This window comes from Numida meleagris, chromosome 5 (genome assembly GCF_002078875.1).
Source record: "Numida meleagris isolate 19003 breed g44 Domestic line chromosome 5, NumMel1.0, whole genome shotgun sequence".
In the NCBI taxonomy this organism is placed as follows: domain Eukaryota; kingdom Metazoa; phylum Chordata; class Aves; order Galliformes; family Numididae; genus Numida; species Numida meleagris.
This window is the reverse complement of record NC_034413.1, coordinates 22,143,759-22,163,408: the sequence shown is the minus strand read 5'-3', so window position 1 is coordinate 22,163,408 and position 19,650 is coordinate 22,143,759. Positions and strand designations below refer to the sequence as shown.

At 33.7% G+C, this 19,650-nt stretch overlaps 1 protein-coding gene across 8 annotated transcripts in view; it reads left to right on the top strand.

Annotated features, from left to right (window-relative positions):
* The window catches only part of KCNMA1 (potassium calcium-activated channel subfamily M alpha 1), a 454,315-nt gene that overhangs the window by 346,702 nt on the left and 87,963 nt on the right, over nucleotides 1-19,650 (top strand). For 5 of the 8 annotated variants that reach the window (XM_021398807.1, XM_021398806.1, XM_021398809.1 and 2 more), the window contains 2 exons: nucleotides 6,163-6,249; nucleotides 9,041-9,117. In XM_021398807.1, the coding sequence (XP_021254482.1) occupies nucleotides 6,163-6,249; nucleotides 9,041-9,117 (164 nt within the window). Of the gene's footprint in view, nucleotides 1-6,162; nucleotides 6,250-9,040; nucleotides 9,118-18,478; nucleotides 18,653-19,650 lie in introns of all 8 variants that reach the window. The other 3 variants (XM_021398811.1, XM_021398812.1, XM_021398810.1) reach the window with 1 other exon arrangement.

Genomic DNA, 19,650 nt, shown 5'->3' with positions numbered 1-19,650 from the left:
CTTTTTCCTTGTATTTTTTTTCTCCACATCAGCAAGATGGAAAGCCTCACCTGGATTCTTCCCTCCTGCACCCTTTGTTTACTCCTTCTGTTAAATTTTCTCTTTGTCTATCCATATATTTGTCCTCATTCTCAGCAGAAAAACCTTTGAGCTTTTGAGACTTTTATATAAAGGTTTTTTTTGCTCTTGCTTTGATGTCAGTTGATTTCCTATCAAAGTGTTTGATTTGCAATTTTTTTCTTGTCGTTTGCAGAAGCCGAAAGCGGTATGCCCTCTTCGTTACCTTTCCTTCCAACCTCAATCCTACCTCCACTCCTTCTAACTTCAGGACTAATTCCTTGCCAAGAACACAGGAAGATAACATCTTTGTCTATCTTTCTCTGTATATGCACACATATATACATATATATATATTCATCTGTCTATGTGTGTATATATATATATCTATATGTGTGTATATTTATATATGAGCCCCCAATCTCAAAAAGGAGACAGGATAGCATTTTGTCTCTCCGTTGGTTCTTGTGACTCATGCACTAACTTCTTTGCAGGAAATATAAAATAAAACAGTATAAGCTTTAGGCTTTTTTTTATCCCCTTATGGAATCATTGGTGTATTAGGCTGTTGCATTTGAAAAATAGACTTTACTGTTAACACCTCCCCTCGTCTTTTTTTCATTTGTACTGTATCATGACGATGTATTTTTCGTCTTTACCAGCCCTTGTGCTGACATACTGTCTCCATATTCATATGTTCATTGATGTCCTTCTTCCCCCAGTCTTCCTTCAAAACACGTCTGAGAGTACAGTAGTTCATTTTCTCTTGTAGTCTCACCTTCCATTAACAGCAACCTAATGCCTGATTCTTTGCATTGCTGATCCTGTTTTGAGCCCAGTTAATTGTAATACAGTACTCATTAAATTTATTGTACTGTTCCAGTGAAAGTACCACGGATAGTTTGTGCTATGTTTCACATTCATTTTAATGACATTTATTAAGATTATTTATGAAGGTGTTACTGAATTTTTTTCTAAGTATTTTTTTTCCTTTGGGATGGCATGTGTATCGTTTTCTTTTGCTACACCATGCTGAGAGCTCTTCTCTCTAGTCAACATTCTATCCTGCTGCTATTGGTTTGAATGGAATAAAGAAGGCACGCTCTTCCATATCTTCTCATCTCCTCTCTTCCTTCTCCTCTCCTCATCTTTTTTTCTGTCACTCCCATTTGCTTTTCTAATTGCTTATAGAAGTCTGTTGGTGTTGCTTTTCAGAGACCCATTATCATTATTCAGACATTTTAATTTCCTTCTTCATCATATTCCCCAAACTTTACTTTCCATGTCTGTTTTGTTGCGTGTGCTGTGTGTTATTTTTAATTTTTAGTCTTATTCTCCTGTGGTTTCTAAGTAGATGTGTGAAAAGAGAGGTGGCTTCCTGTCAGTTTGGCATTATTGATATGATCCAACTGCAGAGAAGTTACTGCAACACTTAGCATCTTCAAGGATCTGCAGTTGTTGCACCTCTACTTCGCTTCTTGCTTTTAAGTATATATTATCTTGTGGTTAAGGCATGTGAACGCTGGCATGATGAAAAATATGAAGAAGTGTTGTACAAAGTAAAGTTGCTTGCTCCCAGAATAACCTGTATTGTGCTGCTTCATTGTATTGATAATCAACCGCTTCTGGAACCAGAAGGAATAATTAAATTATTTAAAGTGTACTCAACTCACTAGCATCATTGAACTAGTTTGGATTATTCCCCAGTACAACACCTTACTTCCATGATTTAGTAGTCACTATTGTGAAGGACATAACTCCTGGGAGCAACCTTTTTTATATGCTTGTAGTAATTAAGGCTTAATATACTGTAGCATGTAATGTGCCGTGTCTTTTGCCTTGTATTCCTTTTAGCATCTTACTGGATTTTTCTGTGTAGAACAATATGGATCTGAATTAATATCAGTGATAGAGCCCAGAAGAAAGAAGCAATACTCATGAGTTACATGCAGTGTGAAGCTGGTATGCACGCAACTCCCACTATGGGAATTGTGCACCTACCCTCACACTCCACTTAGAATCATTCCCTGAAAATACACATTGCCTAAAACTAATTTTGTAACTTTAAGTCTGTAGTTGTGTGAATGACATTGCACAGTTTAAAAGGCCGTTAGGCTAATAATGATGCATTTCATCTGGGCGTGGCATGGAACAAGAAAAATAGCTGTCTTTATTTAACAGTGTGATAGCTTTAGTCAGTAATATCAAATGGTCTTGTTTTAGTTACTCAATAATAATTAGTCATTATTATATATTTCTGGTTAATATATGATATTGTTACTATTTTAGTCACATGGGGAATGGTACAGTACATCTACCACAAGGTTTAAAAAAGAGTTTTCATGGCTTTTATCATTTGCTTAGTCAAAATTTTGTCTTTTTTTTTTCATTTAATTCAACAATTGATTTTTTTCTTTTTTCTTTTTTTTTTCTTTTTTTTTTTCAGTCAATCAGACAGGTTACCTTGATGAAGGGATGAGTTGTTCAATTGGTCACTGATGCTGGCATTCATCTCACCTATCTTTATCAGTTGTAGACCTAATTAATCCCTGTTAAGTTATTAACACTTCAGTTCTTGAAAACAGCTTCTGTTCTAAAACAGATGAGGTGAATCCCATTCTCGGTGCTATCTAAATCTTTACCCTGAAAGTAAGAACAAACAAGAACAGTAAATAACAGAAGTTGCTGACAAGGGAAATTCCCAGCCTTGACAACATATAAAAATGAGACATTACTTTGTCACGTACTTATCTCCACAACTAGAGGAATATATATGTGCACATTTTCATGAACTGCTTAAACAGATATATGCATCTCTAAATAACTGATGGATGCATTCTTCTTGGTAGGCTTCAAAGCCTGTTTTATTTTTCTTTGCCCTTATTTTTCTCCCTATGATTTAGTCTTTTAATTCAAAGCATTTCACTTACTGTACATATTATTGTGAGTGCTTATCAGAGCATAACTTTAGTCATGCTTCAGCTATGACAGCCCAATTCTCCTATGAAATAATTCAATTGCTGATTTAATAAGCAGCATATTTAATAAATCCATATATACTCAGTAGAAATTGCTCATGACTTTGAACTGGTTAAATATCAGTATGTGCCTATAAAACAAAAGTTTTTGGAGCCTTTCTTGTAGCTCATTGGCAATACCGTGATGGGGCAAATTAATTTTTATTTTCAACCTAAGTCTTTGATGCTGATGCCGTACTGCATTAACTGCGATCACATCCATTTTTTTGTGGCTATAACTACAGTGTATTTGTGAAAAAAGGTACATGTGAATGACATATAAGATCTTACAAAAATAAAGTCTATACTGACCCACCTGAATTGATTTCATGTGTCTCAGGAAACCTTGAGATGCAAAAGCATGCTCACAATACATTTGCAACTTAAATCACTTCTGTTTTAAGATTATGTTCAGTGCCTCTTAAAAGATCTGCTTATTACTTTGTCAAGCTTAAAGTTCTGGGAGAAAAAAAAAAAGTTGTGTCTATGTAAAGAAATATGTTCATCTGTTTTCACTGAAAAGCTATAATGTCTTCATGATTAAGGGCAAAGAATGAAATAGGGGAAAAAAAGAGAAGTGTTACTCTGACAGAGCACTACTCACTGGTACTCGAGTACCAGTTTGTTTGTTTGTTTTTCCCCATGAATGTCCAAGTAGAGCACATGTTTAATCTGCCTCAGTGGTGGCCTTTTAAGCTGTCCCTAGAACAGCCAGAAAGCTTTGACTTGGTATATTGACTCAAGTGACAAAACTTGTTCAAGGAATCTTAATGTTCCAATGTATTTGTGACTTCTGTGACATATTTCATATGAACAAATGATTTTTTTTGTTTTAGTTTTGTGTTTTATTTGATTTATTGATTGTTCTATTTTGTTTTCTGTCAGCTTTATTTCAGTTTAAAACCCGGGAAATTGCATTTTAAAAATACATTAAATAAATGTTTTGTTTTGCAAGCACAACCAGTAAATCCAATAAATTAAGAAATGAAAAAAGTTGTGAACTTTAGCTGCACAGTCTTAATGCGTATCCACTTACCTGTGTGTATTATACTGTAGTCATCATTCAAATTATCACATTTCATTTTTTGCATTACTACTGAAATGTTCTGTGGAGCTGCTTTCCGTGGTGATGCATTCAATTTTTCTGTAGTTCTGTCCTTTTAAACTATTGCAAAGTTTGAAACTGAATGAAGGAAGAGGAAGGATGTCTGGGTAAACACTTTATTTGAGAGCTGATTTCTGTTTCTGCCATAGGAAATCTGTGTGACAGTGAACAAGTAATTTAAACAAAACTTTTTACAGATGATCTCTGATTACTTTGGGAACCAATTGCTGAGCATTTCTACTTGCAGCAGAAATCCCAAGAAACTGTACAAAGAGATATACAATGCTAAATATTAATAAAAAATAAGTTGTAGGCATCCTAAATAAATGTTTTACCTCATAGTGACTCGATTGAGTCATTAGTAACTCATCTGTAAAATGGAGTAACACTTTATCTTCATATTCTTGTAAAATAAATTATGTATCTATGAACTATTAGAATGCCATTGTGATGAACACTGCAGAAAAACCCATTAAAAATGATGCTGAGTTTAAAGAAAGATAAACTAATCAAATCCGTTCCTAGAACACTGCCAGTAACACACTCCTGAATGTAGTCCCAGACTGTGAGAAAAAAGTAGCTTGTGGATATTAAATTAAGGACTGTATTGTGATTACTGCATAGGGTAGGCTAAATTATGGCTATATGACCAGCCTTTTAATTCTTAAGTGCTTTATTTTGCAGCCTGAGTATTCTTTTCATGGGGCATTTTTACATGTATACTCACACATAACCATGTGCTTATGTAAAGCTTTCAAGTATACTATTTGTCACACTCGTTTATTATTAATATATAAGTGATAAATACCATCCTGAATATGAGAACTTCTGGGATCCATTTTTCTTCTTAATAGTGACATCAAAGATTTTTGGCCTTTCCATTTTAGTAATGTATATCTGTTCAAATATGTGCTTTATCTAATTTTGTATATGTATTTTTATGCCAGCGTTTAAATTGCTGGTAGTCATTATTTACTTTAGATTGTATATGTATGCCATTAGTAGACTGTGATTTTCAAAGACCAACTTTAAAAAAATACAAAAACAGAACTTTTGACAAGCTGTATTAAATTTTAAAAAGCTTAGTTATATTATACAATAGTAAAAGTTATTGGAAAATATATTTATATCTATTTCTGTGCATGGATATATAGCTTTGTACTTGGCAAATTAACTAGTATTTAAAGTTAAATCTTCATGAAAATAAAAATTGCTCATAAAGAGATATAGAATATCTCACTTCTTGATTGCAGTTCATGATTTCCTTCATCAAACTTAGCTGAGGCTATTTTGTCAGTGTGGTTGGGTTATTTTTGTTTTTTCATGGCTACATAGCAGTGTTTAAAAAAAAAATTAATTCATTTTATGTTTTTTCAGCTATCGTGACTGGTTGTCTTGTACCATTCCCCTTGAGTGTATGTGTGTATATATTATTTTAAACAATAACACTGTATGTCCAGATAGGGGTCCCATTAACATTCTATACCACTAGAAATTGGCAAAAAATTTGCATTAAAGGGTTCAGCTTCATGAGTGGCTTTTTGTATTGTTATTGAGTGGTGGTTGTTTGTTCTTTTCACCATATTTTGAATTGTTCACCACTTTGCGTGACAACAGAACAAGAGATCTAAAAAACTCAGCTTCACATATCATGTTTCTGAGAGGCTTTGTTATTTTGTATAGTGCATATTTAATGCAAAAACATAAGAATAAATATGTAAACACTTCATGTAATTTTGGAAGAAGGCATGTGAATGTCTCAAAGTAAAGTTTTTGTAAAAATGATGGCACGTGAAAACTGTTATTTGATTGGAAATTCCAAGGAAAAATGGCTTAAAATTTCCTTGCAGCCTTTTGTAACTAGTGGGTCCCCTATAGTAGAATAAAATAAAGCTAGTTTTGAACATTATGTTAAAAGTAATTAAAATTTACTATTCTGTTTTTCTTTTTTGTTTTTATTTTTGTTTTTGTTTCACTGAGCAGTATATTAATCAATCCTGGAAATCATGTCAAGATTCAAGAAGGTACCCTAGGATTCTTCATTGCAAGTGATGCCAAAGAAGTAAAAAGGTAACTCGTATCTTCCTATCATTAAATTTAAACATACTGTATTTAATTTATTTCTTTGTTTAGTTTTCCTTTACTTGTAAACACGTAAACTGATTTTCACTGCAATATACTGAAAGGTTTTCATGGAAGATTGAGCTGACAAATTAATGAAACTACCTTTCACTGAAATCACGCATACCATTTTCTTAACCATAATTTCAAATGTCAAGGAAATAAAATAATTTTACAAGTATGTAAAGAAAATAAGACGTTATTTTTTCAGAATTTTACTGGACAATGTAAAATATATTGATCTTTTTTTTTCTACAAATTAATTAGTCTTAATGAAATTGCTCTGATATAGAACTGGGTTCAAGTGTCCAATTTTCAGGTTTAAAGTAGTTTTTATTTGTATACAGTCTATTAAATACTTGATTTGAGCAAGCTACTGTATTTATTTGCTAATTGCATTTGCAGATTAATGTTTATTTTCTTGTAAGTTTTACTTACTGAAACTATATATTCTATGTCCTCATAATAATAAATGCAAATAAAACAGTTTGAAATATATTCCAGCCATTAGGGACAGCTTCACTGGTTCACTGTAGTTAGATGTACTTTAGTTGCATTAGATTAATGAGAGTTTTATGGTTTTGTATTTAGCGCCAAACATATTTATTCTGGTTTTTAGGGTATAAAATGCTTGGAAGGAATAAAATAGCAATGTGAGAAAGTAGTGTTTAAAATAAATAATTCTTTAACGTCCCTTGAATTAAAAAAAAACATAGTAAATGTCACCATTTAAATATTTTATAAGCCCTAAACTTATGTGAAAAGTAATATTTAAGTAATGCATGTTTGTTACAAGTATATACTGTCAAAACATCAGAATAATGAAATCGTTGAGAATTTGAAAGATTTTTTGTTGTAACAGTTAATATAGTTTTTGACTAGCCAAAGCACAAAGAGCACAGAAATACCTCTATCCTCTCATATTTCTAGCACCAACTTTAGAGTATTTGCAACCAGTATTACATCAGATACATTGCCTTTTAGCATACAGTTTTTTCTTCTCTTTTGATTTTATCCATTTGAATATAGTCTTCACACTCCTGTGCTGAGATGGTAGGTCTTTTTGTTTTACAGGGCTTTTTACCATCTCCTCTGAAATTATTTTGGACTTCTTTCACATAAATTACCTGACATGTCATTTATTTGACCAATTGCCTGTTAATAACATGTTTAGGAAAAAATTGCTCATCATTCATCTATCATGTTTTATCTAGTAGCAAGCTGAAATTCAATTTTCAGTTCTGCCTGGCTTTTTGCAGAAAGCTTTGTTTAGAAACATTCTTCCTTCCTTGCCACATTCTGTAGCTGCTCTATGCAGAGCAAGTAATTATCAGATATGCTTCAATTAACAAAACCAATTATGAAAAGTGTTGATTACGCTCTTTTGAGCTGTGAATCAGTCAGAAAAATGCTCTTAAGTTGAGGTCTTTGAGAAGGGAAGAAAGTGAAAAGGATAGTAAGTATAATAAGATGAAAACAAGCAAGCCAAATGCTTGAAATTAAAATCATTATGGATTTTTAAAATATGCTAATGGATAAATTTCAACTGTAGATTGACAGCTTTGTTTCTTACAGTGAATTTGTATTGAGAAGCATGGAAAGGGAGAAGGTTGGGAAAGATAGGTACGGAGCTAACATATCCTGATAAGGATATGTACAAGGAAATTTAAGCAGGTTAAAAAGTATGTTTATTTTATTATGCTAGCAAGAATACTGATAAACTCTAACTGTCCTGCTACGGGCCAGCTGTGTGATACTCATGAAATGTGTCACAGTAGCCATATGCAACATGTTGACTTGACCGGCATGATTAAACTCGTCCAAGAGAAGTCAGATACATATTTATTAAACTGGAATTTTATTTTGATATTTATACAAAGTCAGATATTTACCCTTTTCCCTCCATCTTAGTTCTCTTTGTGTTTCAGCTATTGGTGAGCATTTTGATACAATAGTAGATGTTGATAAGCATGAATATCACATGGTGACCTAGATGTTTCACCTTATTGATTACATACTTTTCTTAGAAATGTTGGCTTCATATCTGTTCAAAACCAATACGATTTTGCTCTAATACCAAATATAAAAGACAAAAAATAATCTGAATCAAGACTGTACCTGCTCTTTCATTTATATATTCCTATAGAAACTTACTAATTTTTTGTAGGTTTTCTCTCTTTTTTTTGGAGGGGGGGGGGGGGGGGCAAATGATACATCTGACATAATTGTCAGATTGATCACTTTACAATTTCTCATTTTATCTAACATGATGTCCAACTTGTGACTGGGCTGAAAAACTGGCACAGGGTGCTAGATGGTGTTTCCAAAAGAAAATATCTGGTAGACCTGATAAGAACAGAGTTCATTGAATATATATATACACTTATATATATATATATATATATATACACACACACACATTCTTGGCAAATTTCATTGGATGCTCTATTTTTCTGAGATGAAAGACAACTGCACTGATATATTGTGTCATAATTATGATCCCTTCTCCCAATTACTTTTCAAGTATATTAAAAGAAACACTAATTTGGAATCTTATGTCTGAATTTAATGGTCTTGAAGCAAATATTTCCTACTTCAAATATCTAAACAGTTTCAAAGATTAAAGGAAATTAGCATTGGCATGTTTCATTAATTTGATACAGCAACAAGAAGAAATGTGGGACTAATTTCATTTGTATGGATTAAGAAATGTGTCAGTTTTTCCATTCTGTCTCTCCAGGGCATTTTTTTACTGCAAGGCCTGCCATGATGACATCACAGATCCCAAAAGGATAAAAAAGTGTGGCTGCAAACGGCGTAAGTAATTTTTCTATCACTCCCTTCTCCTTCTAATTAACTGCTTAGTCTTGAACAATGAGTGTACACTCACTTACACTTACATGTTTCACATAGTGGTGCAGAAATGTTAAAAAAGAAATTCATAGCAACATAAGCGCAATTTGCATTTTGTAATTATTTTTTATTAAATTTCACACCAGTCACACCTGTTTCTTCATTAAAAATATATTCCGGGACTAAAGATGACAGAACTTAAAGAATTAATCTAGCTAGATCTAACTGTGGAAGTTTCTGAGTTAAGAACCAGCTAATAGTGAAATTCTGCTCCCATTCATACCATGCTGAAATCCAGTAATTCAATAGTTTTCTGTAAAGTAAAAAGCTGAATTCCTTGCTGAATACAATTCTGTAAAAGAAGATATTAGGGAATAATATTCCATCATGTAACTATTGAAATAAACTATTACTGAAATAAATCATCAGTTCTTGGAGAAAGGGATTGTCTGGAAAAAATTGAAGATTGGTTCCTTAAACATATTCTTTGAATAGAGATTCCATAGCTGAAATGCTAGCATTTGATTTAGTTGCATTCTTAGGTCTGCTGTTTAAATTCTTTGGAAAACTGTGTGTAAAGAAAGAATTGAGTTTGTAATTTGAGATTAGACTTTGCATCTCTATTTTTAAAATATATAGAAATTATTTCATTTATATATACTTTTAAAAGATATTTTGCAGGAACTTTCACAACCATGTTTTAGACATAGTAGTGTTTGACCCATGAATACCTGTAACATCGAAATCGAAAGGATTTAGGGATCCTTTTCTCAATGGATGCACAAATATTTATGTGCACTCCATTCCATTTTGCCATGGAGAAGATATTTCATTACAAAAACACTGACTAGGGAAATTGAAAAATCTCAGAAGAGTTTGATCAAACCAGTACTTTTAAGAGGAAAAGATCCTGCCATATTTATTCATTCAGTCATAACACCATCATTGCACTGCTTTGGAAGATGAAAATAAGTCTAAACTGGACCTTATCTAACTCTAAGGAGTACCTGAAATTGATGAATTCTCTGGATTTTAAAAAGTAAAGTGTATGTCTTGAGGTTTTGAGAAGCTCCTCTCAAAGAACAAACAAACCAAAAAAAAGCCACAGAAGTGTGAAACAAAGTAGTGTAATTGAGAGAAAACAGCTGTGGCTTTGACGGAAAATGGAAATTTCCTTCCAGTAGCTTCAAGGAGAGTAAAGTACATGGAAAGCATGCTTGATGTGGAAGGAATGTATGTATTGCCCAACTTACTGGAAAAAAAAATTGCCTAACATATTGTTCAAGAACAGTTTAGCCATGTGAGAATGTGACCTTTGAACTGCTGCCAAAGCCAATGAGACTGCTGAGCAAGTTCTGGTAAAGCAAGCTGCAGATGCCTCAGGGTGCCAGTAACTTAGAAAGCCAATCTCTTTTTTTTCCAAATTACACAACACTTCAGAAGGAATATGTTACCTGTTTGTCCAGTTCTTAAAAAAACAAAACAAAACAAAAAAGCTATTTGATTGTATATTCTTCTCTACTCCTTCACATTGTGTATGCTTTTCACACATGCGCTTTTTTGAAAAAGAAAAATCTGAAAATTTGGTGTTTTAATGGGGGATCTACACGTTGCAGGAAGATAGGAATCAGGAATTCATGGTATACAGGGCAAAAGCATGAAGAGTAATGTAACCTCAGTACTAGGAAACCAGGGAGGAAACGGCATCCTGTGACCCAGCCAGCACAATAGATACATTACCAACAACAGGGCCATGGAGAAGTGAGAGTGACAACTTCTATATGTGGCACTGTGGAATGTCCCAAAAGGGACAGTCAGTCCAATAAATAAAGAGATAGTTCCCAGATGTGGAAGCAAAATGATGAATTTAGTTAGGCTGAGGAAGGAGACTGTCAGGGCTGCTGCAGTGGGCACTAAGCACTAAGGAGGGAATCCTCTCAGTAGGGTGAAAAAGAAAAAAAAAAAAAAAAGACAGCAAAATATTAGTTTTCCCTTTAATTGTCTCTCCTTTCTCCCCATCTGCCCTCCCCCCCGTCCCGTCTCACATGCACACACATATGCTCAGAGGCACTATAATAGCTGGCAGCTCCCAGTAGAGCAAACAGCTTCCACATAGCAGAATGTTCACAACTATTAGGAATAATGTAGTTTCTTTGATTTTAAAGTTCTGTCAATCAGAAAAAAAAAAAAAAAATTTCATCAGTAGTTAGGAATTTTTGATCACTAATTCCACTGACAGTCTCAAGATCCCCTTTATGAGACTGGGTATATATTTTTAAAAGGTAAGTCTTAAGGTAAAGACTATTATTCACATCAAATGCCTTAGTTTTAGCTTTCAAATCACTTATCACTTTTGAAAATCGTAATTGTTTTCCATCTGTAAGTTACACCAACTTTTGTCTTAAACTGTAGGCTAACCAAAACAAAACATAAATTAAGAAAATACTTTCTCCATTGAATTAGGTATCTGTCAACTGATCCATCAACTGTTAAGCTAACAACTTGATTTTTAAAGACAACAAAAATAATCACATGCAAATAAGTAGCTCTATATAAGTATATATTTTTTAATTAGTGAGCAACATAACAATTAGAGCCAGCTGAACGTGGAAAACGTGTAAGATGAAATGAAAGGGACTGCTTGTAAATATCAACACTTTCAAGTGAATTGAATGTGAAAGAATATCTCCTTTAAATTGAAATCTTAATGTAGCTTTAATTAATGTAGCTTCCCGTGACTCTGGAAGACCACATTTTTAATAATGTATCTGAGGTTGCACATCATTTTAGATACTATCTGAACATTAGCTTGTGATATTGTTGGGGTCTAAATGTGAGTCTGACCTACATAGCTATTTGTCCAAACCTGTTAGGCCTAATGTTAATAATTCAGGAAAGTTCAGTACATATCCATGAGGCCACGGATAATTAATGTAACCTTCCTTTCCTTTTGCAGTTTCTGCCACCTTTCTTTCTCCTTACCTACCCCACTCCCTGAATAACATATGAATGCTGATGTCACACTGTCCAGATAAATGTTTGCGTGGAAATTTTATTCACAGATTGTTAACATAGTTTTTGAATGCTTTCAATCTCATTCCTATGGCATTTAATTGTAGATTTTTCAGCAAGGGGCCAAATACCTGTATAAATTTATACAAAATGCAGCCACATTGGGATGAAATCTCTGAAATGGATGACCTACTCCTTCTGTTTCTTTCATTCTGTTCTACAACTGTGGTCTAATTCTGTATATATTTTTTCCAGTGACAGTGCTTGCTGTGAACAATGGGGGTTGAACCCCAGAAGGGACATATCATGTGTACATTGATGTATTTGAAGGAATTTCTTGTAATCTATGATAATTGACAAACTTTTGATTTATTTTTCCTCTTGCTGCCTTGGAACACGGCCCCTACTATATTTTAACTGCACACTGATAGTGATCTATTGTGAGTAAAAATGGGTTCCCTGTAGCCCAGAGTGCGGTCCAACCTGTCTTTCTCTAGCAGAGAGTATTTTTGTTCAGTATTTTGGTTATTTTCTTTATTTATGTTGCATGTAGCAGTGACGTCATACCCACAAGTTTCTCATCGTTTCCACCCACGGGGATTAGGGTGACGTTGAAGAAAATACAGCAGTTTTCCCCTCTTTCACTTTTTGCTCCTTTTTTCCACAACTTTGTCTTTTATCCCTATTTGAAAGGGAGATCTTGGCAGTGTCATTTCTGAGAAATGATCCTAGAGATATCTCATGAATTTTCAGAGCTATCGGTTAGGCTGGGGTAATTAACACTATAGCACTGTTTGCCTGATTAAGACAAATTCATTGTCAGATCTGTGTTCGTTTTTTTTGTACTTGGTTTCCATTGCATTGCTGACACAAGGGACAACTCAGCAGTCTTTTACTGTCCTTATTTAACTCCTTTCTCCTCACTGTCAAAAATAAAGGTATGTGTGAGGGGAAGCCAGACAATGAATTAAATGTGTATTTTACTTTGAATATATGAAGTTACAGCCTTCATCAATAGCAAACAAGCTACAGTGATCATTTTCCCCAGCTATAACAGTTTTTGCTTGTAATGAAAGTAATTACATGAGTAGACCCACATTGTCTTTTCAGGACCTAAACTGTAAAGTTTTACATTATTACTATTATATACAGTATATGAAGTTTATAGACCATTTCACATCAATCTAAATCTGACCACTTCAAAGTGCTCAGAATCTGTGGAGGCTCTCACCAGCCACTTTTAGTGTGTACAATCATGACAATTTAAATAAACACAGCATTTTGGACATGGAAAGAGTTGAGCTTTCTAGAAACACAAGCACTATGAAAAAAAAATATACTGGTTATATTGCAGTGTTAGGATTATAGGGCTTGTTCTTTCAAACAGCAAGAGGGATCAAATATTTAATAGGTGCAATGAAGCATTCACTACTGCATCAGATTGAGGCTGGCAGCTATACCATACAACTGCAGCTATTCTAAATAAGAGGCTATGAGACTCTTCACCATTTCACCAGACATTATTAATTTATTTTCTGATAACACTTCAGATATTAATCCAGACTGTGGTATTTTTTCACCTCTCAGCTGTACACACCATAGGATTTTGCAAATAATCCAGAAAAATTTGATACTCCTGGAGCTGCATGATATAGTGTCAGCCATCTTGTAATCATGGTGGCCTGTGTGATGGTTAGCATTACTTTGTTTTTGTTTTTTTTTTATTTTGATGCCGTTACCAAAGAAATGAGATTCCCCCCACTGTGGTAGAAATTGTTCATACACAGAACATAAATTTCTCCAAAGAGTTACTATCTGCCACTAGAATTACACAGCACAAAGATGGGGAAAGCAAAAAAGCAGGTTGTCAAGACAGGACAGCAGAATAAGAATTTACAAACTGGAAAGAAACTAATTTATATGGATGAAACAATGAATCAGTAGACCTAAATGCAAAACACTGGAAGTAATTTGCATCTATTTATTGCAATTTATTAATTTTAAATACATTTCTGTATTGAGCCTTTTCTGGACCACATAAACTAGTAGAAGTAGTAATAAACAAATAAAAGAACTCTTCTTGCTAAAGAAAAGTATTTTTAAAAAAGCTATTGCAGAAATGGAAAAAATTAAAAAAGAAGCCAAAGCTTCAGTCTGCTCAGAAATGCAGCTCACCCTGAGAGTATGCTGGCTGAGAGACTTCTTTAACGTAATGAAGTAAAGTTCACAGCGATATTTGAATATTAAAATGATTTAGTCTATAAATATGACATTACTTCTAGCTACTAAAGAGAGAAGAACGTCCACTGTTTCTATAGTTTTGACAAAGAGCAGCAACATATTAATTATCATAAGCAGCTAACCTATTGCCTTTGATTGCAAAAAAAATTACAAGAAAATGAAAAAGCTGAGTTGGTGGTATTGAAGTTGTTCTGTAAAAATTAAATAATAGAGAAATAGCTTTGCCTGGTGTGTTAAGAGAAAATAAATTGTGAAAAATAATTTAAGAAATGCTGCTGTATTTTTCAGAAAAGAGATTGTGGGGAAATTCTTTAAAAAATTAAAGGGACATTCTTTAAAAATTTGTCTCTTGATGCTAACCAGCATCCCTAAAAGTGATCAAATCAGTCCAATCTTCCTTTAAGGCTGCTGTTATTTTACTTTTAGTGTGGATAATGAGAACTTGCAGAATTGAAATGACACTGTATACATTTCAATTCTTAAGTGCAGTGGGATCTTTTTTGAACCATTTGCTGGTCAAGAAAGCTCCAGTTGATTCTTAACCAGCTGTTGTTTCATAGAGAACCACTAGATGTCCTCGTAGATTTACTTTTTGTTACCGTTGAGGTGGCAAGGAAAATTGCTACGGTGATGGGTGGAATATTAGAATTGGGTAGCCTGTACAGTTAATTAAAAAAAAAAAAAAAAAGTCAGCAAAGATGAAGGGATACTTTGTTCTGCTTTATTTTTAATATTTTTTTTATTTTTTTTTTTAGCAAAGGAGCTGTTTCTTGACATCCTAGGGAGGCAATAATCTGCAGCTTCCTTTGCTTATTTTTGCAACTAGAAATATTTTCCACTACTCTTTGTGAACTCTGTTACACTTCAGAACCAGACAATCTAGAAAGTTTTTCAATCTAAAAGTTTTTCAAGTATTTCTTTTTCTTTTCTTTTCTTTTCTTTTTTTTTTATAAATAACTGACAAATTTTGCTTTCATTTTGCTCTTAATAACACAGAAAGTTACTCTGATTCATATAGGTCTTGTTTTGTCAGTAAATTATTTAAGTAGTCTAATTTCCGTGTCCATGATTACTTCCCCTGATATTTTCACAAATGCTGGGGGTTTGTGATCAGTACTAAGTAGAAGGATCTGTTCTTCCTTTTTATCCATTTATTGTTCAATTGAAAATAGGGAATTAATTTCCTTTATGTCCCAACTTACATTTTTACTAGTTGCACATAACAGTTCTATTCAATCTCCATAACATTTCTATGAGGAAAAATGAGATGATTCTTATGCAGGTGCTACAGGTATCAAATGAATTTAACACCCGGAGGCTGTTCTTAAGGTCCCCCTGTCTCTTTGATGGTACCCATTTTTTGTTAATCTTTATGGAAGTTTAATAGGAATGGTATGTGTGTGGCTTGAACCATTTGAAATCATTTCTGTCTTGTCTTTGATCTTGTCACTACTCATCCCTAATAATAACCCATGTTTTGTTTTATTTAAAAGAAAATAAATATTGTATTTGGTATGAATGTAACAATGACTGTTTAAAATGAATGAAGAGTAACAGCATGTTTTCTTTACAAAATGTATTGCTCTGATATGCAGTTGCTTATATACTGGTTGAAAGCCTTATAGCAAGTCATATCTGCTACTTATATTTCCAGGTCCAAGCCTGTTTCCTGCATGTTAATGATGTGAAATACTAAAATGATGCATGATCTCCAGAACAACTGATAATAATAGTTAAAAACAGTCCCTGAAAGGGCATTACTTTTGAGAAGTGCCACGGATTCCTTCCCCAATTGAACAGATGGGCTTAAATTTCCAACTTCATTGGTTTAAGTCTGATGAAAATGGTACAAAAAGTTTTCCTTCCCAACCTCATTTGCCATTAAGGATGATTGTTTTTTTTTTTAATTTTAATAAATATGATCTTTTCTATTATTGACTGTTGACAAGTTATGGATTTAAGTAAATGAAAACCAGGGACTGTTACTAACCAATAGCATAGCAGCTGAGAATATCTGGTCAGTGTGTTTTGCTTACAGCATTTGACTAGAAAATGTCTTTCAAAACAGCTGTAATTAAAACAAAATGGGCCTTCCTTTTCCCTCACCTACTGTTAGTGTATCTCATAAATGCTCTTTATTTTTCTTTTGTTTCCTTAAAGTGAAAATAATAAAATAGGCGTAATGAAAACACTTCCATATTTCTGGTAACTTTTTTTCTCTACCCAACTCAGTTTTAAAGAATATGTTGGGAAAAGTTAGAGAGAAGGAAACTATGGGAAAACAAATGCTGTTTTGAATTTTATGTGTAGTTTGAATGTGAATGCATCAAAAGCTGCAGTGGAAACCTTACTAAAAGCCAAGCTCTGAGGAATGATGTACCATGCAATGACAAGCCTGATGATGCATGATGACTTTTTGAACAGCTCTAAGATAACTCTACTAGGATGCTGAAAGAACATGGCAATAGTCATGTGAGCAAAGTTTTAGAGGAATGGAGTCGCTGCTGAAGAGATCACTCATTCATCTCCCTCAATGCCTGTTTTCCACAATCATAATGTTACCCTTGCTTGACAAATATACTGTATGGCAAGTCATCAAGGCCTTAGAACAGGACTTGACCCATTTGAGCAATTACAATCCCTCTTCCCTGGTGACTGTAGCATTAAAAAACTGGGAAAAAGAAAAGAAAAAAAAAACAGAAGAAACTATTAAAATTTAATATTACTACCACAGTACAATCTTAAATTGAAGGTACAGGCCAGAGAAACATTACCTTTTTACTACATTTGCTTTTAAGGTTTTGTTTTTGCCTGTTGGTGTTCTGTTTTGTTTTTAGCATAATTTGAGTCAGTTCAATCTAAACCATTACCAAAAGCGTTGGTTCAGTGCAACATGTGAAGCAATTTAAGTGGCCTTCACAGTTCTTCAGACTTAAATTTACTTGAGACTGATGTAATATATGCATTTGTATGAAGATAATTATATCACAGCATTTTTATAAAACAATACTATATATTTCTAGAAATACATAATAAAGGAGAATATCCTTCCTATGACTAAAATACATAAATTTTCTATTCCAACCTGGAAATCCATTTGGAATCAGTGCCTAAATATACGGCCAGTTATTTGGTTCTCAATCTACCTTTCAATCTTGTTGGATTATCCAGACTCAGTAATCCTTGGAGCAGAAAGCGTGCTGGTGATTGGTTCAGCATGTTTCAGTGGACCAATGCTCTGTGTGCTTTTGGTGATGCCTTATTTGTGAACTGATCTTAATGTCAAGCATATTTGCCGTTATTAGTTGTGTCACTTATATTAGCAAATTTTGGTATTCTGTCAAGAGTTAATTTGAATTCCTGAAGATACAATGTAAATGAAGTCAAATTTTCAGAAAATTTTCTGCACATCTTGTAACTCTCCAGTAACGTGTAATTCATTGCAATAAAGGAGTTCCCTGGCACAGATTAATGCAAAGCAATTATTAGCATATGTTTGAGGATGAATATATTTATATATGTGTATATATATGTATGTATGTGTATACATGTATATGTGTGTGTATGTAAGAATATGTGTATGTGTGTTTTTGTGTGTGTATACACACATATTCATATATATATACACATATATATAAAAGTTTTCAACTTTTAAATGAAGCAGAGTAGGGCAAAAACATCTTATGAATCATCAACTTTATATATTCTTGTCATTTTAGCCCAGCAGTATTAATTGTGCCAAGGGAAGAATATATTCTTAGGATGTTCTGCTTTTAATATGTTCTTTTTTGATCCAAACACTTGACTGTAATCAGTAATTCTTCCCTGTGTCTGCGGTCACCCTATAAGACTGAAGATAAATAAAGAACAATTTATCTTTTGCCCTACTTTTAATGTACAGCCAAAGCGTTATCAATAATCTCATTGCATTTTTGTCCTGGGTCAAGACTGTTAATGTAAACTAAGGCCTGTATTATATCCCTTAAATTACCTTCCAGCTGCCTTGTTATATATATAACCTTGCCATTAACCTGCTGCTCTTCCTCTCCTCCCATCCAACACATGGTTATAGCCAAGATGTCCATCTACAAGAGAATGAAACTGGCATGTTGTTTTGATTGCGGACGCTCTGAGCGTGACTGCTCTTGCATGTCAGGCAGTGTACATAGTAACATGGACACCCTTGAGAGAGCCTTCCCACTTTCTTCTGTCTCTGTTAATGATTGCTCCACCAGTTTACGTGCCTGTAAGTTTTAACACCAACACATGCTGTTCCATGTCTGTGGTGTCTGTGGTATCATCCCCGTCTTGTGTTGTACATTGTAGTTCTGTGAGTTTTATTGGGCTGATGCTTTTTAAAAAATTCAAAACCAAATTTTAATACAACTCTATATTTATATTTGTTTCTATTTATTTTTAATATGAAAAATGTAATCTGTTATTTTGCTTTTTGTGCTCTTTATGAAGCATGCTCTTGCAATAGCTTGCAGGACCTTAGTAGTGCAGTTTGATGACATCTTTTTAATGTAATTCCTACAATATAAATTTCAATTCATTAACCAATATGTGCATTATTGGAGGAATGGGTCTGTGTCTAAATCTGTCACTGGTGTTAAGTGGGCAACTTCAGTAGTACTATCAGTAAAGCAGTATACAGTAGGCAGTGAATAAATGCACAGGATCCAAGTTAGCTGCTGAGCTACAGTGGCTGACATTCTGTTTTAGACTGCTACCATTATATTTAATTATGTTTGTAGCCCTTTAAGATTAATAAGGCAAGACCTTCCATCTAACATTGAAACTGCAGGTACCTTATTAAAATGGATTTACATTTTGTAGTGTTTTTTTTTTAAAAAGGACTCACCTGATGGATTGTAATGCAAACTATCTGAAATTAGCACCAAAATCCGTCCTATGGGACAGTACCGTTCTGGAATATGTCCCAAAAGCTCTTTTGAAAGACTAGAGTTAGAGGGGGAGAAGAGAGAGAAATTAGAACTCTGTGTAGCCATTTATTCTTCGGGTAAGCCATAGGGATTCTAGAGCTTCCTTTATCTGTGTGATGTCAACTATTGAGAAATATTGTTAAATAGTGATTTCTTCTCGCTCTCCTATCCTCTTCAGACATCCATTACAGGCAGAACTATATCTTGGGACAGGTTTGTTGTCCTTTCCCTAACCAAACGTGAGGTAAAACTGACAAGTTATTCAGAAGAAATATTAGGAGTTTGGATGAGAAACCAT